The sequence below is a fragment of the Lactuca virosa genome, chromosome 5 (genome assembly GCF_052849685.1).
Source record: "Lactuca virosa cultivar CGN04683 chromosome 5, Lactuca_virosa_CGN04683_v6, whole genome shotgun sequence".
NCBI lineage: Eukaryota > Viridiplantae > Streptophyta > Magnoliopsida > Asterales > Asteraceae > Lactuca > Lactuca virosa.
The window spans coordinates 289988296-290006318 of record NC_136430.1 but is presented as its reverse complement, the minus strand read 5'-3'; the positions used below and the strand labels follow the sequence as shown (position 1 = coordinate 290006318).

Here is an 18023-nt window from a genome sequence, read left to right as displayed (position 1 = left end):
TTTTGGGTCAAAATTTGGCACACTTCATTTCTACACTTTATGCCATTTCAGGTGGTTTCGGAGGTTGGAGGTGTCCAGAAATGGTGAAAAAGGGTCGGGAGCAAAGATAAGGATTTTTCAGAGCTTAAATGTAGAAATCAAGAGTTTTAAATAGGAGAGTTCACACGGGTCGTGTCAAATTAGGCATGGAGTTTCACACGTGTCATGTCACCCTGACACGGGTCATGTCATCTCAGTACAATTTCACACAAGGCCGTGTCAAACGCAGATTTGGTCAATTTTCAGTAATGCACTTTAGAGACAGGACAAATGATAGAATCATACTTTGGAGTGACATGGGGCCGTGTTCTTTTAGCCATATTTGACATGGGGCTTGTCAGGCGTGTAACATCTATTTGGCAGTTTTTCTTTATGTCTGATTTTTGGTTTTTTGAGCCATTCTACACACTTTCTCTCTCTAGAAGGAAACAAGTGGCGATTTCTACCAGAACTTCTTGCTAGGGTTTATTGGGAAATCATTTTGGAAACAATTATATCATCTTTGTAAGCGTTTTAGCACTTTAATTTCCTTCTTAGATTTGTTGATCTTGTTCTAGTCATGTGCGGATAGAACCCTAATTTCTCCAATTTCATATTTTGACTTCTTGGCTGTGATTTCAATCATGTGACATGATATTTACTTCTAATTTCTATCTAGTGAATGTGGTTTTATTTTAATCGTGTGTTTGATTCTTACTTAGTTTCGTATTGACATTTGAATTAGGGTTAGATCAATAAAGTTATCTAAATTGCAAAATCCATAATGGTTTTGTGAATTGGAATAAGTAACAAACACTAAATTGACTTCTATTGAATGAATCAAGTTTAAATCATTTTCACATACTTTTACACTCCCAAGCTTGTGAGGAGCATCGAGTGTTGTTGGGAACATCCATTTTAAGCTTAATGCAACCTTTTGATTTTCATTTAAGAGCTTATTTAGATTCAAATTAAAAGGTTAGGTTATTTTCAAATTTCTTATTTTGAAGTTGACAAATTGACGGATGGGAAGTGCTAGAGCCTATTAACACTTCCAAGTACTGCTTAGATAGGAGTGAGTAATTATCTTGTCATTTTTGAATCACATTGCTATATTGTCATACATGGAGTTGGAGCTCTTACAAATTCTAAATTTACTTTAATCAGTTAGTTGATTTCTCGTTCCTTTAGTCATTTTCTCTAATCATTACATACAAATTCCCTTTTTTCTATGACTTTAATATATTACACAAACATGTACAAATATTTGTCCCGTGCCTCTGTGGATCGACCCTACTTACTTTATACTACTCTTTATTGCAAAATAGTAGTGTATTTGGAGTCATTTTGTACCCCATTATTTGTTGGCTTTCACATTCCTAACAAATTGGCGCTGTTGTTGGGGACATGGTGTTACTAATTGTTTATGCCTAGATCTTTTCGTACATGTACACTATTTCCAATTGACATGGAGATAGAGAACAAAGAGGTTACGAAAGCAAGCCAAAATTCGTAAGAGGCAACCGGGCTCCATGACTTCTTCATCATCTACCCCGCCGGTCATAAACATTTGGGAGGGCATATCCCTCTCAATTGTATCCGCATCCGAAATAGAAACCCTCTCACTCTCACCATAACTCTCCTCACCTAGAAACACCACTCCACCTCCTTCACCTAGTCACAACATCCTAGAGTTTACACCCACAGAAACCTCAATTACTACTCCTACCATGGAAGAAAAAGGAGGAAACGGAGGTAATAATAACAACCGTGGTCCACTAAACCCACCCGAGGAAACCCTTCGCCAATGGGCGAGGCAAGAGGTTATTCAACAACCTCTTTGCATCATCCATCCGAAAGCCATAACCCTTGAACTAAAATTCAGACTCATCCACTTACTCCCAACCTTTAGAGGCCTTGAAAATAAAGATCCCCACAAGTTCCTCATCGAATTCCATGTTGTGTGTGTTGGCATGAAACCACATAATGTCATGGAGGACCAAATCAAGCTTAGGGCATTCCCTTCGCGGTGCAAGATGCAGCGAAAGATTGGCTTTATGACATTTCATCGGGGACGATCACTACATGGGTAGATCTCGCACGATCGTTCCTAGATAAATATTTCCCAGAAATGAAAGCTTCAGCTTTGTGCTGGGAAATTATCGGCATCAAACTGAAAAAGAATGAAGCCTTGCACACCTATTGGGAGAGGTTTAAAAAGTTATGCACTCGGTGTCCAAAGAACGGGATCTCTGAATACAATCTCCTTTAATACTTCTGTAAAGGCATGTTACCATGGGAGAGGAGGCTACTTAATGCTTCAAGTGGAGGGTCCATTGTTGATAAAACCCCAACAGAATTTCGGGAATTGATAAAGAATACGGCTGAAGATTCAAAGAACATTTCTCAAGAAGATGGATGGTATGTCGATGCACCTCAAGGTGTTAAAGAAGTTAGTACTCCACCAATTGAATCACAATTATACGAACTTACAAAAGTTGTCATGATGCTCGTGAAAGACAAAGGTGTGCAATCTACACCCCATCCTTATGGTATATGTACTCAAACCGGGCATCCTAGCGATGTGTGCTCCCAACTTCAAAAAGAAGATTATGCGAAAGTAAATGCTTTAGGAGGTTATTCGGGGTCGAATTAAAGGGGATACGAGCAACTAAGGGGTGACCAAAGGTGGAAATCAAAATGGAGGCTTCCAACAAAGACCTCAACCCCCTCATTATCAACAAAGGCCATTGTTTCCACCGCAGAATTTCGAGCAAAGGCAAAACCATCCCCCACCTCCTCCATAAACTAGCTCTTCAAGTATGTCCTTGGAAGACATTGTCAAAAGCCTTGCTACTAGAACTCAAAGCTTCCAGCAAGAAACTAAGGCTATCATAAAAAGCTTGGAGCAACAAATGACACAACATTCTCAATCCATAACTAAGATGGAATCATAAGGCAAGCTACCTTCTCAAAACCGAGAAGAACCTGAAACAAAATGCATGTGCCATTACTTTTAGAGGTGGAAAAAGCTATGATGGCCCAAGCATGCCGAATGAAGACGAGGAAAAAAAATGAGATTGAAGTAGAGGAAGCTGTCACGGAGGATGAAAAGAAAGAAACGTTAAAGCCAAAGAAGCCAATAGATAACGAAGTAAAAGTCACTCCGGTCCCATTCCCTTCAAGGCTAACAAGCCAAAAAAAAGAGCGCGAAGATGACGAGATCATGGCAATGTTCCGAGAGGTTGAAATCAACATCCCTCTTTTAAATGCCATCACACAAATTCATATATATGCTAAGTTCCTTAAGGAACTATGCACATATAATAAAAAGCTTCAAGGAAATCAAATGGTAAAAGTAGGAGAAAACGTGTCCGCCGTCTTATAAAAACAACTACCAAAGAAATGCAAGGACTCGGGTGTATTCATGGTTCCTTGTAAAATGGGTAACCTTTTTGTGCCACGTGCCATGTTAGATCTTGGGGGCATCAATTAATGTCTTAACTTATTTGAGTTACAAAACAATGGCAATTGGACCTTTAACAAAAATGAGAGTCATAATACAACTTGCCGACCGGTCTTTAGTACACCCAAATGGTGTATTGGAGGACATGTTAGTGCAAGTCAATGAACTCGTAGTCTGTGACATCCCAATTTTTACGGCCAGAAAAGACCGATTTAGTTTATGCTTTTTAATAAAAATCAGAGTAACTTCTTAAGAAAAGTGTTGCAGAATTTTGTTCCCAGAAAAACATGATAAATATGTTATCAAAGCATTTCCGAAGAAATGTGTTTTATTCCTTTTAAAACCTTGGGATGTCAACGTCAATACATAAACATAAGCATAAACAGAACTTACATTCATTTACACTAGTGATCTACATCTCTTTAATCCCTCAGTGGAGTGTAGCTTTATATCGACACCTGTGATGCAAATAAACTGAGTGGGTCAGGTTGGGAAACCTGGTGAGTACATAGGGTTTTCAGCCCACAATAGTAAAGTTATTATGTTTTATCATCAAACAATTAACCCAATTACCCATCCCCATTATCTTCTTTAATTCCTAGGGATCTACCCTAAGAATCATCTATCACTCATTCCAAAGGGTTTTCCTAGAGAATAGGCACGAAGTCCATCGTCGCCAAGGTTTATACAACAGGCACTAAATCCATAGCTGCCAGGGTTCATCCAACGGGTGCTAAGTCCATAGCTCTCATTTATCGACAATATTATTTGCGGGAGTCCACCTGCAATACATGTCAATGGGTTTTTAGAGTACACCGGGTGAACGTATTGTTCACAACACCTACAGGTAGCGAGCCTGCTAGTGTTCCACAGACTGTCTAGAATAGTCCATGGTTGTCATCCGTACTCTGCTAGATGACGGGGCCATCGTTTGGGTAAAGGTTTCTCTCATTTTTCACCTTTCACCCTCATCTCATAATCTATATTACCTTTTATCTCATCCTCTGACTCATCTTTCATCACACACCAACTATTTCATCTACCCATGTTTTACCCAACATATTTGTAGATATAAAATACATATACAGTTCAGATCGGAAGAAATAGTTTAGATCTGTAAAGAAAATACATATACGGTTCAGATCTGAAGAAAAAGGTCTAGATCTGAAAAACAAAGTCTAAATCTTTCATCATAGTTTCAAAGCATAAAATACATATACAGTCTAGATCTGAAGAAAAGGTCAGATCTGGAAAGATAGAAGTTTAGATCTTTCATCCAGTACAGTCTCAAGTATAAATCATCCATATATCAGGTTTAGATCTGAAAAGTTCAGATCTGCAGTGAGAAAGTCCAGATCTGAAGGAAAAAGTTCAGATCTGACAAAAATACATATACCATTCAGACCGGAAGAAAAGTTTTAGATCTAAAAGGAAAAAAAAGTTTAGATCCGAAGGAAAATCTAGATCTGAAGGAGAAAGTTCAGATCTGGAAGAAAATGTTTAGATCTAAAGGAAGAAGTTCAGATCTGAAAAGATAGAGGTTCAGATCTTTCATCCAGCAAACATCTCAGGTAAACAGACAACATATATTTAGACACTTAGCACATAATTTATATAAAATACTTCATATCTATGTGTAAGATGAAAGTGACTATGCACACACCTGATAAGGAGTGATTCGGACAGCACTACGCTTCTTAAAATAATCTCCTTTGATGAAACCGGGAAGTTTGCTTGAAAACCGGGCTCTACACGGGCAGAGTTTCGAACCGAAAAACTCTTTTTCTCGGAGACTCCGGGCTCTCCGAACCTTCCTTCTAGAGATAGAAAGGTTTCCTAGCTTCTTGGGGTGTTTTGGGAGGTTTAGAGAGTGAGTAGAGAGAAGAATAAGTGGGTTTTGGTATGAAAAATGAAGGAACTCTCGGGGGGTATTTATAGGCTGAAAAAGGGGTGAACTCGTCGAGTTTCTGGCCCAACTCGTCGAGTTTCTGACCCCCAACTCGTCGAGTTGCTGGTCCAACTCGTCGAGTTGGTGCCACGTTTCGTCATCAGATTGTGTCACGTCACCCAATTCGCTGTAGCACCCTGCCGACTTCTAAACCCCATAACTTCCGCATACGAGCTCCGTTTTCGACGTTCTTTATATCCACGCGTAGGTGAGGACAAGCTCTACAACTTTCCTTTTGACCCCATCGGCTAATTCTCGACCGATTTTAAATTTAACAGTATGAGAAGATTACACTGTTAAACGACCGTGTAGAATTCACAACTTCTACATACAGAATCCGTTTTCATCTGTCTTTTTATCGTTGAGCTCCTATTAATGAGATATTTAATTTTCATTTAGGTTGTGTTTGCCAAAAATCGATCGATCTAAAATTCGAACTTAGGGTTGTACACCGCTAAGTCGAAACTTCGAAAAATCATAACTTCCTCATACGAAGTCAGATTTGGGCGTTCTTTTTATGGACGCTCTCGGTTTAACATATTCTACGACTTTTGTTTAGATCGCTAAGGCTAAAAGTCGCTCTATTGTAAATTTACTATTTACGCTTCCCGGCGCCGTGTCGGTTCCGTCGCGAAACTTCGACGGGTCATAACTTCTTCGTTATAACTCGGATTTCGGCGTTCTTTATATCCCCGGAATCCTTGTTTCGACCACTACAACTTTCTTCATCGATATCGGGCTTATCTAACATTTTAGTTTTGACGCTTATTTTATTATATCTTTATAAATAAGTATATAATCACATAAAAGCACATAATTCACATAATATTCAAATAATTCATCTTTATTACTTTAAAATAGGTTACAGTGGTTGACCTAGACTATTACATCAACGCATCAATGCTTAGCCTCGAAACACGGGCGTTACAATTCTCTCCCCCTTAGGATGATTCCGTCCCGGAATCATGCATCAGCAAACAGATGCGGATAGCGACTCATCATGTCACTCTCTGTTTCCCAGGTGAGATTTGGCCCATTCGAATGTTTCCATCGCACAAGCACTAAGTCGACCATCTTGCGTCGCAACTTCCTCGTCTTACGTCAACAATCACATCGGGCTCGTCGATTAGCCTCTTATTACTCATCCATCCTTAACTCTGAAACTGGAATTATGTCCGGAACTTCTCCCGTGAACTTCCTCAAATAACACACATGGAATGTGTTATGAATACCATCTAGTTCTTCAGGTAATTCGAGCTTGTAAGCTTGGTTCCCAATCCTTTGAAGAACTTTGAACGGTCCAATAAACCTTGGACTTAACTTTCCTCATTTCCCAAATCTTATAAGTCCCTTCCACGGTGAGACTTTGAGTGAAACTGAATCCCCAATTCGAACGTCATCGATCGTCTCTTCTTATCAGCATAGCTCTTCTGACTATCCTGAGCTGCTAACATCCTTTTCCCTAATCACCTTTAACTTCTCAGTAGTCTGATGGACTATCTCGGGGCCCATAAACTGCTTTTCTTCGGCTTCAAGCCAACAAGACGGCGTACGGCACTTCTGTCCGTACAAGGCTTGATAAGGTGCCATCTTAATGCTCGAATGGTAACTAATGTTGTAGGAAAACTATACCAGAGATAAGTTTTCATCCCAGTTACCTTGGAACTCTAGGGTACACCCTCTTAGCATATCCTCCAACGTTTGAATCGTTCTTTCGCTCTGGCCATCGGTTTACGGATGATAAGCTGTACTAAACACAATTTCGTACCCAATTCCTCTTGTAGACTCCTCCAAAACCTTGACGTGAAACGACTATCACGATCTGATACAATCGTTAAAGGAACACCGTGAAGTCTTACTACCTCCTTCACGTAAGCATTTTCAAGCTTATCCATAGACCATCTTTCATTGGCTGCTATGAAGTGTGCACTCTTAGTGAATCGATCAATGACCACCCAAATCAGGTCGTGACCGTCCTTTGTTCTGGGCAGCTTAGTCACAACATCCATGGTGATGTCTTCCCATTTACCCATGGGTACAGGTAAAAGTTATAAAATCCCATATGGTTTCTGATGTTGTGCATTAACTCTCGCACATGTTACACTATCTGCCACATACTTTGCAACATCGAGCTTCATCGTCGGCCACCAGTAGTAGGGTTTCAGATCCCTATACATTTTAGTGTTGCCATGATGAGTCGAGTACATGGTCTTGTGGGCTTCTTCCATCAGAAGATCTCTTACTCCTCCCGTTTTAGGTACCCAAATCCTATCTTGGAATACCTTTAATCCTTGACTGTTTGTACCTAACACTAACGTTTTGCCCAAACGTTCCTCCTTTCGGTCATTTTTCTCTGAAGCTTCTTCCTGAGCTTTCTTGATGCTCTTCATAATCATTGAGACAACTTCAATACTTAATGCCCTTGGCCTTTTCCTTTCAAGTCTCACTTTTCGGCCTACAACATCAGCTACAACATTTGCTTTACCAGGGTGGTAAAGTATCTCGCAATCGTAATCCTTTAGCAACTATAGCCAGCGTCGTTGCCTCATATTCAACTTTTTTGATCAAAGAGATATTGAAGACTCTTATGATCAGTGAAAATCTTGCACTTCGTGCCGTAAAGATAATGCCTCCATATCTTTAGTGCAAATACTACCGCCGCCAACTCCAGATCATGAGTGGGGTATTTCTTTTCGTGTTCTTTCAATTGTCTCAATGCATATGCTATCACCTTATCCCTTTGGGTCAGAACACAAACCAGCTCCAGATGCGTCGCTACAAACTACAAAGTCTTCAATTCCGTTCTCGGAAACACCAACAAGACATGACTTGTATAATGACTCCATATGTTATCTCTTCATCCTAGGTAACAGTCGTAACTATTATGTTTCCTTCGAATGAGTATCTAACTTTTGGAATTCTTGTCTGCAGGCGGTGCTCGATCTTGCACCCGCTCCCTATCCCATGCTGAACATTCAATTGTGACCTTCAAGTCACAATCTCGATCCTTATTGGAGACTCCTCCTTTTTTTTAACAAACTTAGGATAAGTTCTTTCCTTTGATTACCATAGTAGACCGATGGGTCATGTTCTAATGACCTCTTATCGTATGATGCAACACTTAGACTCAGGCCATTTAGAGTCAAATTCCAGAACGGAATATACTTTCCTTCATGTTTTAATGTGATATAATCACATTCTAGCATGTAGCACTTCTAGCTACAAGCTTCTTAGCTTAACAATTTTTACAATACTTCTATTGATCGCTTCGATTGTCTTTCACTTTAATCTTCTGGCTTAAGTCGGACGCTACATCGATCTTGTTTCTTTGAACAACGTAACATACTCATCTTATTCAGACTCGATTTGATATGGCCACTAGGGTCGGATTAACAATCATCTTCTTAGTCATTACTGAAACGATGGTAACGAAAGATATGAACAAAACAGAGTCGATTACTAGCGTCTTGGTAACCTTCTGACCTTCCCTGATCCAAGTGCGAGTCCTGTGCTTCCGGTAGCATAGGCCTCTACTACCATTCACACCTACTCATACTCATCCCAAGTATTGTCTCGCAGTTTTCCAAGTCACCATACAAGAAAATTCACACAACAGCTTAACACCTCAGATAGCAAAACGAAGGTATTATATTATTCCTAGAAAAAATTACATAGGTGTTCAAGTTCACCCTAGACTATGCCTCTAATAGGTTACATCATACGATACTACCCTCATGGCTAATACATATATTGATCTTCGGATGGAAAATCCTCACTCGTGATTCCTTGCATTGTCACCTTCTTCGTCGAGGATTGTCTGAGATGCTCTTGCCTTCGGCTTTAGAGGCGCATTTGCTCTTACGACTTCATTTTTCCTCGGGCAGTCCTTAGAAATATGTCCTTCTTCCCTACAACCGTAGCACACCCTCTTACTAAATGTACACTCATTGGCGTAATGCCCAGTCCTTCCACATTTGAAGCAAGTCACCTCCCTTCCAGAGTGTTTATTTTTGCACTTCTCGCACCGTTTGCCTTTACCTCCCCCTTTGCCAGACTTTGAGAACACATTGCTCTTGTTGGACCTTGAAGTCCCCTCAAATTTCCTCTTCTTGCCAACTTCAACCTTGTTGGCGGTCCTATCGTTGATCATTTCTTCGACCGACTTAGCAACCCAGATGGTTGCCTCAAGAGTTGGTGCCTAGCGTACCGGCACTGTAAGTTTGTCCGTACTTTGTTGAAGTAAACGCCTTGTTTCTTCCATCTGTTGATCCAACATCATCCGCACCATTGCCTGTACTCCTGCCATCGTGATTGGTTCAGGTGCAACTGCTACTTCTGGTGCTTTCTCAGTCACTTGTGGCTCAGGTTGCGGGTTACCGTTTCTGAGTCCGCTTCGAGTGCCCACCATGTCGATCTATACACCAAAATCAGACGTTCGGTGTGTAGTGACGAGAATTCAGATAGAAAAGATTTATTTATGATAGACGTATAAATCTCATTATCACTCCGAAAAGTTACATGCCAGTTCTAATTCCGTAATCAAACGTTTAGAAAACTGTACACATAAAATTTCCAGATCCGATCGGCAACAGACCATAGATCTGGTAGCATCATAAAGCATCATAATTCATTTAGCACATAAAGCAATTTAGGCATCTTTCCTAAAATAAACTAGTGCTCGTGTCTAAAATATGGTAGACACTCATCTCACAATCATCGCTTAGCATTCTAAGTTTAAGTCTAGAAATCCTACAAATTCCTAGTTCGTTTAAACTAATGCTCTGATACCAACTGTGACATCCCCATTTTTACGGCCAGAAAAGACCGATTTAGTTTATGCTTTTTAATAAAAATCAGAGTAACTTCTTAAGAAAAGTGTTGCAGAATTTTGTTCCCAGAAAAACATGATAAATATGTTATCAAAGCATTTCCGAAGAAATGTGTTTTATTCCTTTTAAAACCTTGGGATGTCAACGTCAATACATAAACATAAGCATAAACAGAACTTACATTCATTTACACTAGTGATCTACATCTCTTTAATCCCTCAGTGGAGTGTAGCTTTATATCGACACCTGTGATGCAAATAAACTGAGTGGGTCAGGTTGGGAAACCTGGTGAGTACATAGGGTTTTCAGCCCACAATAGTAAAGTTATTATGTTTTATCATCAAACAATTAACCCAATTACCCATCCCCATTATCTTCTTTAATTCCTAGGGATCTACCCTAAGAATCATCTATCACTCATTCCAAAGGGTTTTCCTAGAGAATAGGCACGAAGTCCATCGTCGCCAAGGTTTATACAACAGGCACTAAATCCATAGCTGCCAGGGTTCATCCAACGGGTGCTAAGTCCATAGCTCTCATTTATCGACAATATTATTTGCGGGAGTCCACCTGCAATACATGTCAATGGGTTTTTAGAGTACACCGGGTGAACGTATTGTTCACAACACCTACAGGTAGCGAGCCTGCTAGTGTTCCACAGACTGTCTAGAATAGTCCATGGTTGTCATCCGTACTCTGCTAGATGACGGGGCCATCGTTTGGGTAAAGGTTTCTCTCATTTTTCACCTTTCACCCTCATCTCATAATCTATATTACCTTTTATCTCATCCTCTGACTCATCTTTCATCACACACCAACTATTTCATCTACCCATGTTTTACCCAACATATTTGTAGATATAAAATACATATACAGTTCAGATCGGAAGAAATAGTTTAGATCTGTAAAGAAAATACATATACGGTTCAGATCTGAAGAAAAAGGTCTAGATCTGAAAAACAAAGTCTAAATCTTTCATCATAGTTTCAAAGCATAAAATACATATACAGTCTAGATCTGAAGAAAAGGTCAGATCTGGAAAGATAGAAGTTTAGATCTTTCATCCAGTACAGATCTCAAGTATAAATCATCCATATATCAGGTTTAGATCTGAAAAGTTCAGATCTGCAGTGAGAAAGTCCAGATCTGAAGGAAAAAGTTCAGATCTGAAAGAAAAGGGTTAGATCTGTAAAAAATACATATACCATTCAGACCTGAAGAAAAGTCTTAGATCTAAAAGGAAAAAAAGTTTAGATCCGAAGGAAAATCTAGATCTGAAGGAGAAAGTTCAGATCTGGAAGAAAATGTTTAGATCTAAAGGAAGAAGTTCAGATCTAAAAAGAAAGAGGTTCAGATCTTTCATCCAGCAAACATCTCAGGTAAACAGACAACATATATTTAGACACATAGCACATAATTTATATAAAATACTTCATATCTATGTGTAAGATGAAAGTGACTATGCACTCACCTGATAAGGAGTGATTCGGACAGCACTCCGCTTCTTAAAATAATCTCCTTTGACGAAACCGGGAAGTTTGCTTGAAAACCGGGCTCTACACGGGCAGAGTTTCGAACCGAAAAACTCTTTTTCTCGGAGACTCCGGGCTCTCCGAACCTTCCTTCTAGAGATAGAAAGGTTTCCTAGGCTTCTTGGGGTGTTTTGGGAGGTTTAGAGAGTGAGTAGTGAGAAGAATAAGTGGGTTTTGGTATAAAAAATGAAGTAACTCTCGGGGGGTATTTATAGGCTGAAAAAGGGGTGAACTCATCGAGTTTCTGGCCCAACTCGTCGAGTTTCTGACCCCCAACTCGTCGAGTTGCTGGTCCAACTCGTCGAGTTGGTGCCATGTTTCGTCATCAGATTGTGCCACGTCACCCACTTCGCTGCAGCACCCTGCCGACTTCTAAACCCCATAACTTCCGCATACGAGCTCCGTTTTTGACGTTCTTTATATCCACGCGTAGGTGAGGACAAGGTCTACAACTTTCCTTTTGACCCCATCGGCTAATTCTCGATCGATTTTAAATTTAACAGTATGAGAAGATTACACTGTTAAACGACCGTGTAGAATTCACAACTTCTACATACAGAATCCGTTTTCATCTGTCTTTTTATTGTTGAGCTCCTATTAATGAGATATTTAATTCTCATTTAGGTTGTGTTTGCCAAAAATCGATCGATCTAAAATTCGAACTTAGGGCTGTACACCGCTAAGTCGAAACTTCGAAAAATCATAACTTCCTCATACGAAGTCAGATTTGGGCGTTCTTTTTATGGACGCTCTCGGTTTAACATATTCTACGACTTTCGTTTAGATCGCTAAGGCTAAAAGTCGCTCTATCGTAAATTTACTATTTACGCTTCCCGGCGCCGTGTTGGTTCCGTCGCGAAACTTCGACAGGTCATAACTTCTTCGTTATAACTCGGATTTCGACGTTCTTTATATCACCGGAATCCTTGTTTCGACCACTACAACTTTCTTCATCGATATCGGGCTTATCTAACATTTTATTTTTGACGCTTATTTTATTATATCTTTATAAATAAGTATATAATCACATAAAAGCACATAATTCACATAATGTTCAAATAATTCATCTTTATTACTTTAAAATAGGTTACAGTGGTTGACCTAGACTATTACATCAACGCATCAATGCTTAGCCTCGAAACACGGGCGTTACATAGTCCCTGCTGATTTTTATGTCTTGGACATGGGTGATGACAACACCCCACAATCGAGCTCCAAAATTTTGGGGAGACCCTTCATGAGTACCGTAAAAACAAAAATAGATGTAGCGAATGGTACTTTATTTAGGGAGTTCATGGTGAGGTGATCAATTTCAATATCTTTGAAGCCATGCATTATCCTAGTGATATTCATTCCTTAAACATCATAGATGTTATTAATTCATGTACTAATGATTGGTTTGAGTTATCAAGCCAAGATATGCCAACCACCATCTTGAGCAAACATTTTGATGAACAACCATTTCCCTTTGCCATTCATCGATCAAATGCTTGAATGATTGGTTGGGAAATCCCACTATTGTTGCCTTGATGGTTTTTCTAGTTTTTATCAAATTTCAGTTGCCCCGGAAGACCAAGAGAAAACCACATTTACATGTCCCTTTGGCACCTTTTCATATAGATGCAGCCCCTTTGGTTTATGCAATGAACTCGTAACTTTTCAAACATGTATGGTGAGTATATTTTCAGAATATGTTGAGAATATCATATAGGTTTTCATGGATTATTTTACTCTTTATGGAAATTCTTTTGATGAATGTTTGCTAAATCTCACTAAAATCTTACAAAGGTGCATTGACACAAAATTAGTCATTAATTATGAAAAATGTCATTTTATGTTTGACAAAGGCATGATGCTTGTACATGTGGTGTCTCAAAAGGCTTAGAAGTAGACAATGCCAAAATTGATGTGATTAAGAGTTTACCGTACCCGACAAATGTTCGGGAAGTACGTTCTTTTCTTGGCCATGCAAGTTTCTATCGATGGTTCATCAAAGACTTTTCCAAAATCACAGTGCCGATGTGCCAACTTCTACAAAAGAGGTTGAATTTGAGTTTAGTGATGCATGTAAAAGTGCATTTGATAGTTTGAAGGACTTGTTGACATCCTCCCCCATCATTTAACCGTCGAATTGGTACCTTCCATTCAAGATCATGTGTGATACTAGAAATACCACGGTTGGGACGGTTTTTGGACAAAAAGTGGACCGGGCTCATCATGTCATCTATTAGATGAATTTAACACACTCATTGTAAATTCTTTTAGTTATGTTTTTTTTATTTACATGGTTGATGTGTGATTTATAATTAGAAAATTCTATATTATAATCTCAAATGTCATACTTTCTTAATACAACCTCAAATATATTAACAATCATTATATCCACGCGTTCATATTTAAGTCTACTACAACTTTCGTTTAAATTACTCCCATTAAAAAGTAATATATTTTTACTTACGATTTTATAAAAAGTCGTTCATACATACATTCATAAAAAACGCATGTATATAAAGATCATAAGTAAAAATATATTACTTTTTAATGGGAATAATTTAAACAAAAGTTGTAGTAGACTTAAATATGGACGTATGAATATAAAGATCGTTAAAATTTAAGATCAAAAGTTATGACGTTCATAATACAAGACATTAAGCCAAACCACAATACCTAAGCAAACAATCAGCTTAGATTACTCCTGTTAAAAAGTAATATATTTTTACTTACGATTTTATAAAAAAACATTCATACATATATTCATATAGAATGCATGTATATAAAGATAGTAAGTCAATATATATTACTTTTTAACGGGAGTGATCGAAATGAAAGTTGCAGTAGACTCAAATACGAACACGTGGATATAAAGATCGTTAGAATCTGAGATCATATGAAGAATTCACACCGTTCAAAATACAAGACCTCAGCGAAACACAAGACCTAAGGAACCAAACAGTTGAGGTTGCGGTGACCATAAACATTAACAGTCTCAAACACCTCATTAATGATTGTCCCACCTAAGATGTCGTGAGAAAAACTTAAAGAACCCGATTTTGTACAATAATAACAAAAACTTATTTTGCAACAAAAAAATATGAAAGACTAAATGTAAAAAAAATATATTAAGAACTAAATGTGTACAAAGTGAGAAATATATTATCATATTAAGTCATTTTTCCGATTTATCTGGCATAGCCGGTCGTAAAGACTTATTATGTACAGTTAAACAAGTTGAAAGGAAAAATATGAAAAAAAAAAAACTCAAAAACCAAATGTGAAAAAATAATTCGAAAAATATATTACCCATTTAAGACATTATCCCAAATACAAACAATATATCGGACTCAAAGAATTATGATTATACTACAGGGGCGATAAAATACACTTTATTATAGATGAGGGGCAAAAGTACATATTTTCCCACATATTTATGCTTCTTACCGTTCTCGGAAGAGAGAGATTTCAGTTCGAAGAACTACAATTTCGTGAAACAAAATCTAAGTCGGAGAGAGAGAGAGAGAGAGATAGAGAGAAAAAGAGAGAATCACGAAGGTAGAGTGTTTATCAATCATTTTCGAAGTTTTAGAGAGAGAAAGCTATACTTTTATCGCTCCTTTTGCTACAGTTTATGATTTGTGAAGAGATTAGTACATTTATCTTTCTTGATTACAAACAGTTATAGAGTTGGTTGGTTTTTTTGTGTCTTTGTAACTTTTTAGGGTTTTTTTGTTCTCAAAAATGGCGAGCACTGGTCCAAACGATGACGTTGTTTCCTTGGAACTCCCTGCACCTTCGGGCTGGAAGAAAACGGTTCTTTCTCTTTCCCCTCTCTTTACATTTCAATTTAAATTGAATATGGTTTATGTTAACTTTTGCTGCTTTTTTGCTTACATTCTTTATTAATTCTTTCAATTAGGTTTCCGGTGTAGTTCATCTGTATGAAAATTAACCGTTTTGGGTGAAATTTGGTTTGATTTTTCGAAACTAGGGTTTTGGTGGGTATCCACTAATTTGAAAAAAAATAATGTTTTTCAAGTTTCGTCTTTATGCTATCTTGCATCAGTTATATACGCTGGTTTGTTTTATGTGATTTGGTTTGCTTCTTTGTTTACACTGTTCTTTAATTTTATGATTTGAGTTCTAGATATGCGAAAATTTTGTCAGCCTTTGACTTCTTTGAGGAAAATACGGGTCGATTCATTAAACTTAAAATTAGGGGTTTTTCAATTGGAGTTATGTTAATTCCTTATTTTGATTTTAAACATTATGAGTCGGGTTTCCACTACAATTCAGTTTGCGAACCTTTGATTTGCGTGGAGAACATCTTGAAATTAGGGTTTAAATTAGGGGAATTTCAAACTCTAACTATCTGAATTCCTTAGTTTCCTTACCTTTGCGAATTAGGTTTCCAATGTACACTTCAACCTTTTTAGTCTTTGATTAGTTTGATTATATTCAAAATTAGGTTTTTCTTTTTCAAATTTAATTATGTAATTTGGGGGTTTTACGTTTGGTGAATTATAGGTAAGATCTTTGAGTCTCAAAACTCAAAAAGATCCATCCAACTATCTTTCACTATCCCCCCATCTGATTTTCTACTAATTCTATGGATCAAATGTTATCTTGTTCTTATTCAAGATTTCATTCTCTATCATTTGTGAATTGTGAGAAGGGTATTTTAGACATCTGACACATGGTTTAATGTGTAGTTTTCACTAACGAAAGGAGGAACACCAAATAAGAATGCAGTTGTGTTCACTTCACCAACAGGGGAAGAGATCAAGAACACAAAGCAACTGAAACAGTACCTGAAATCACACCCTGGTGGGCCCAAGATTTCTGAGTTTGATTGGAGAAGTGGTGAGACTCCAAGAAGGTCTTCAAGAATCAGTGAGAAAGAAAAGTCAACTCCACCACCAGATCCTGAACCGGTCAACAAACGCCCCAGAAAGTCAACATCTTCCAAGAAAGGCAAGAAAGAAGAAGAAGATGTTGAAATGAAGGATTCTGAAAAGATTGAGAAAGATGATGAGAAAATTGAAATCCCAGAAATGCCCCTGGCAGATGAAGTGGCTGAGCCTGTAAAAGATGTCGATATGAAGGGAGAAGAAGATGAGAAACCAAAAGAAGAGGGCGATGGGAAGTGTGAAATACCAGAAATGCCCCTGTCAGAGGAAGTGGCAGTTGAGACTGTAAAAGCGGTGGATGAAGAAATGTGTGAAATACCAAAACTGCCCTTGGAGGAAGTAACTAAGCCAGAAGAACAGCAGGAGCCGAAAGCTGCAGAAACCAAAAATTTGGAAGGTGAGTCGGTCAAAGAAGTCAATGAGGAAGTTTGTGAAATACCAAAATTGCCCTCGGAGGAAGTAATCAAACCGGATGAGTCGGTCAAAGAGGTCAGTGAGGAAGTTTCTGAAATACCAAAATTGCCCTTGGAGGAAGTAATCAAACCGGATGAATTGAAAGCTGCTGAAACCAAGAACGGGGAAACTGAGCCCGTAAAAGAGGTTGTTGAAGAAGTGTCTGAAATACCAAAAATGCCCTCGGAAGAAGTAACCAAACCAGAAGATGTCAACGAGTGTGAAAACCCGGAAATGACCCTGGTGGATGAGCCTGCAAAAGAGGTCAATGAAGAAGCACTTGAAAACCCTAAAACGCCCCCGCCGGAGAACGCAACCAAGCCCGCCAATGAAGAACCAGAACCGGTGGTCAAGGATGCTGTTCCGGCGACTAAAGTGGAAGCAGGCGGTGGTGGTGGTGCAGCTGAGAATGGTTGTCCGGTGGCGGAGGAGAATCCTTCATGGGAGGAGATAAAGATAGAGTGACCGGTGATTGTAGTGGCGGCGGCAGTGGTGGTGGTGGTGCCGCCTGTTCTCTAAGTTAGTGTTGTTTGTTTATCATCTTTCTTTTGGTGAAAATCTTATTCTGTGATAGGATTTAATTAGGAGTCATGAAAAACTTTAACTTTAGCAACATCAAAGAGACACAAGTGAAGTGACATTTGTTGGGGGTAAATCCGTCAACAAAGTAGTCATCTATTATGGTTTGTTGTGGTCTTTGTTGTGTGTCTATAGGCTTATATTATTCTAGGTTACAGAGGTCATGTTAATGCCTGTATCATCGTTATGTAATAGGCAAACTCTTTTATGAGCTTTTAACTTTTGCATTTCCCTTGTTTTATTGCACAAACATTCATGTGTTCTATCACCATTTGTGTTTGATAATCGTTGCAA

General features: G+C 38.5%; 1 protein-coding gene across 2 annotated transcripts; it reads left to right on the top strand.

The window, feature by feature from the left end:
• The first annotated feature begins 15223 nt into the window (after window positions 1-15223).
• Window positions 15224-17997, top strand: LOC145114679 (uncharacterized). Of its 2 annotated transcripts, XM_079050746.1 has the most exons (3): window positions 15224-15342; window positions 15510-15600; window positions 16500-17997. In XM_079050746.1, the coding sequence occupies exons 2-3, from the start codon at window positions 15529-15531 to the stop codon at window positions 17613-17615; spliced, it is 1188 nt and encodes a 395-aa protein (XP_078906872.1). In that variant the 5' UTR covers window positions 15224-15342; window positions 15510-15528; the 3' UTR covers window positions 17616-17997. The 2 variants fall into 2 exon arrangements, with proteins under 2 accessions (XP_078906872.1, XP_078906873.1); XM_079050747.1 differs by having other exon boundaries at window positions 15230-15600.
• The last annotated feature ends 26 nt before the right edge of the window (window positions 17998-18023 follow it).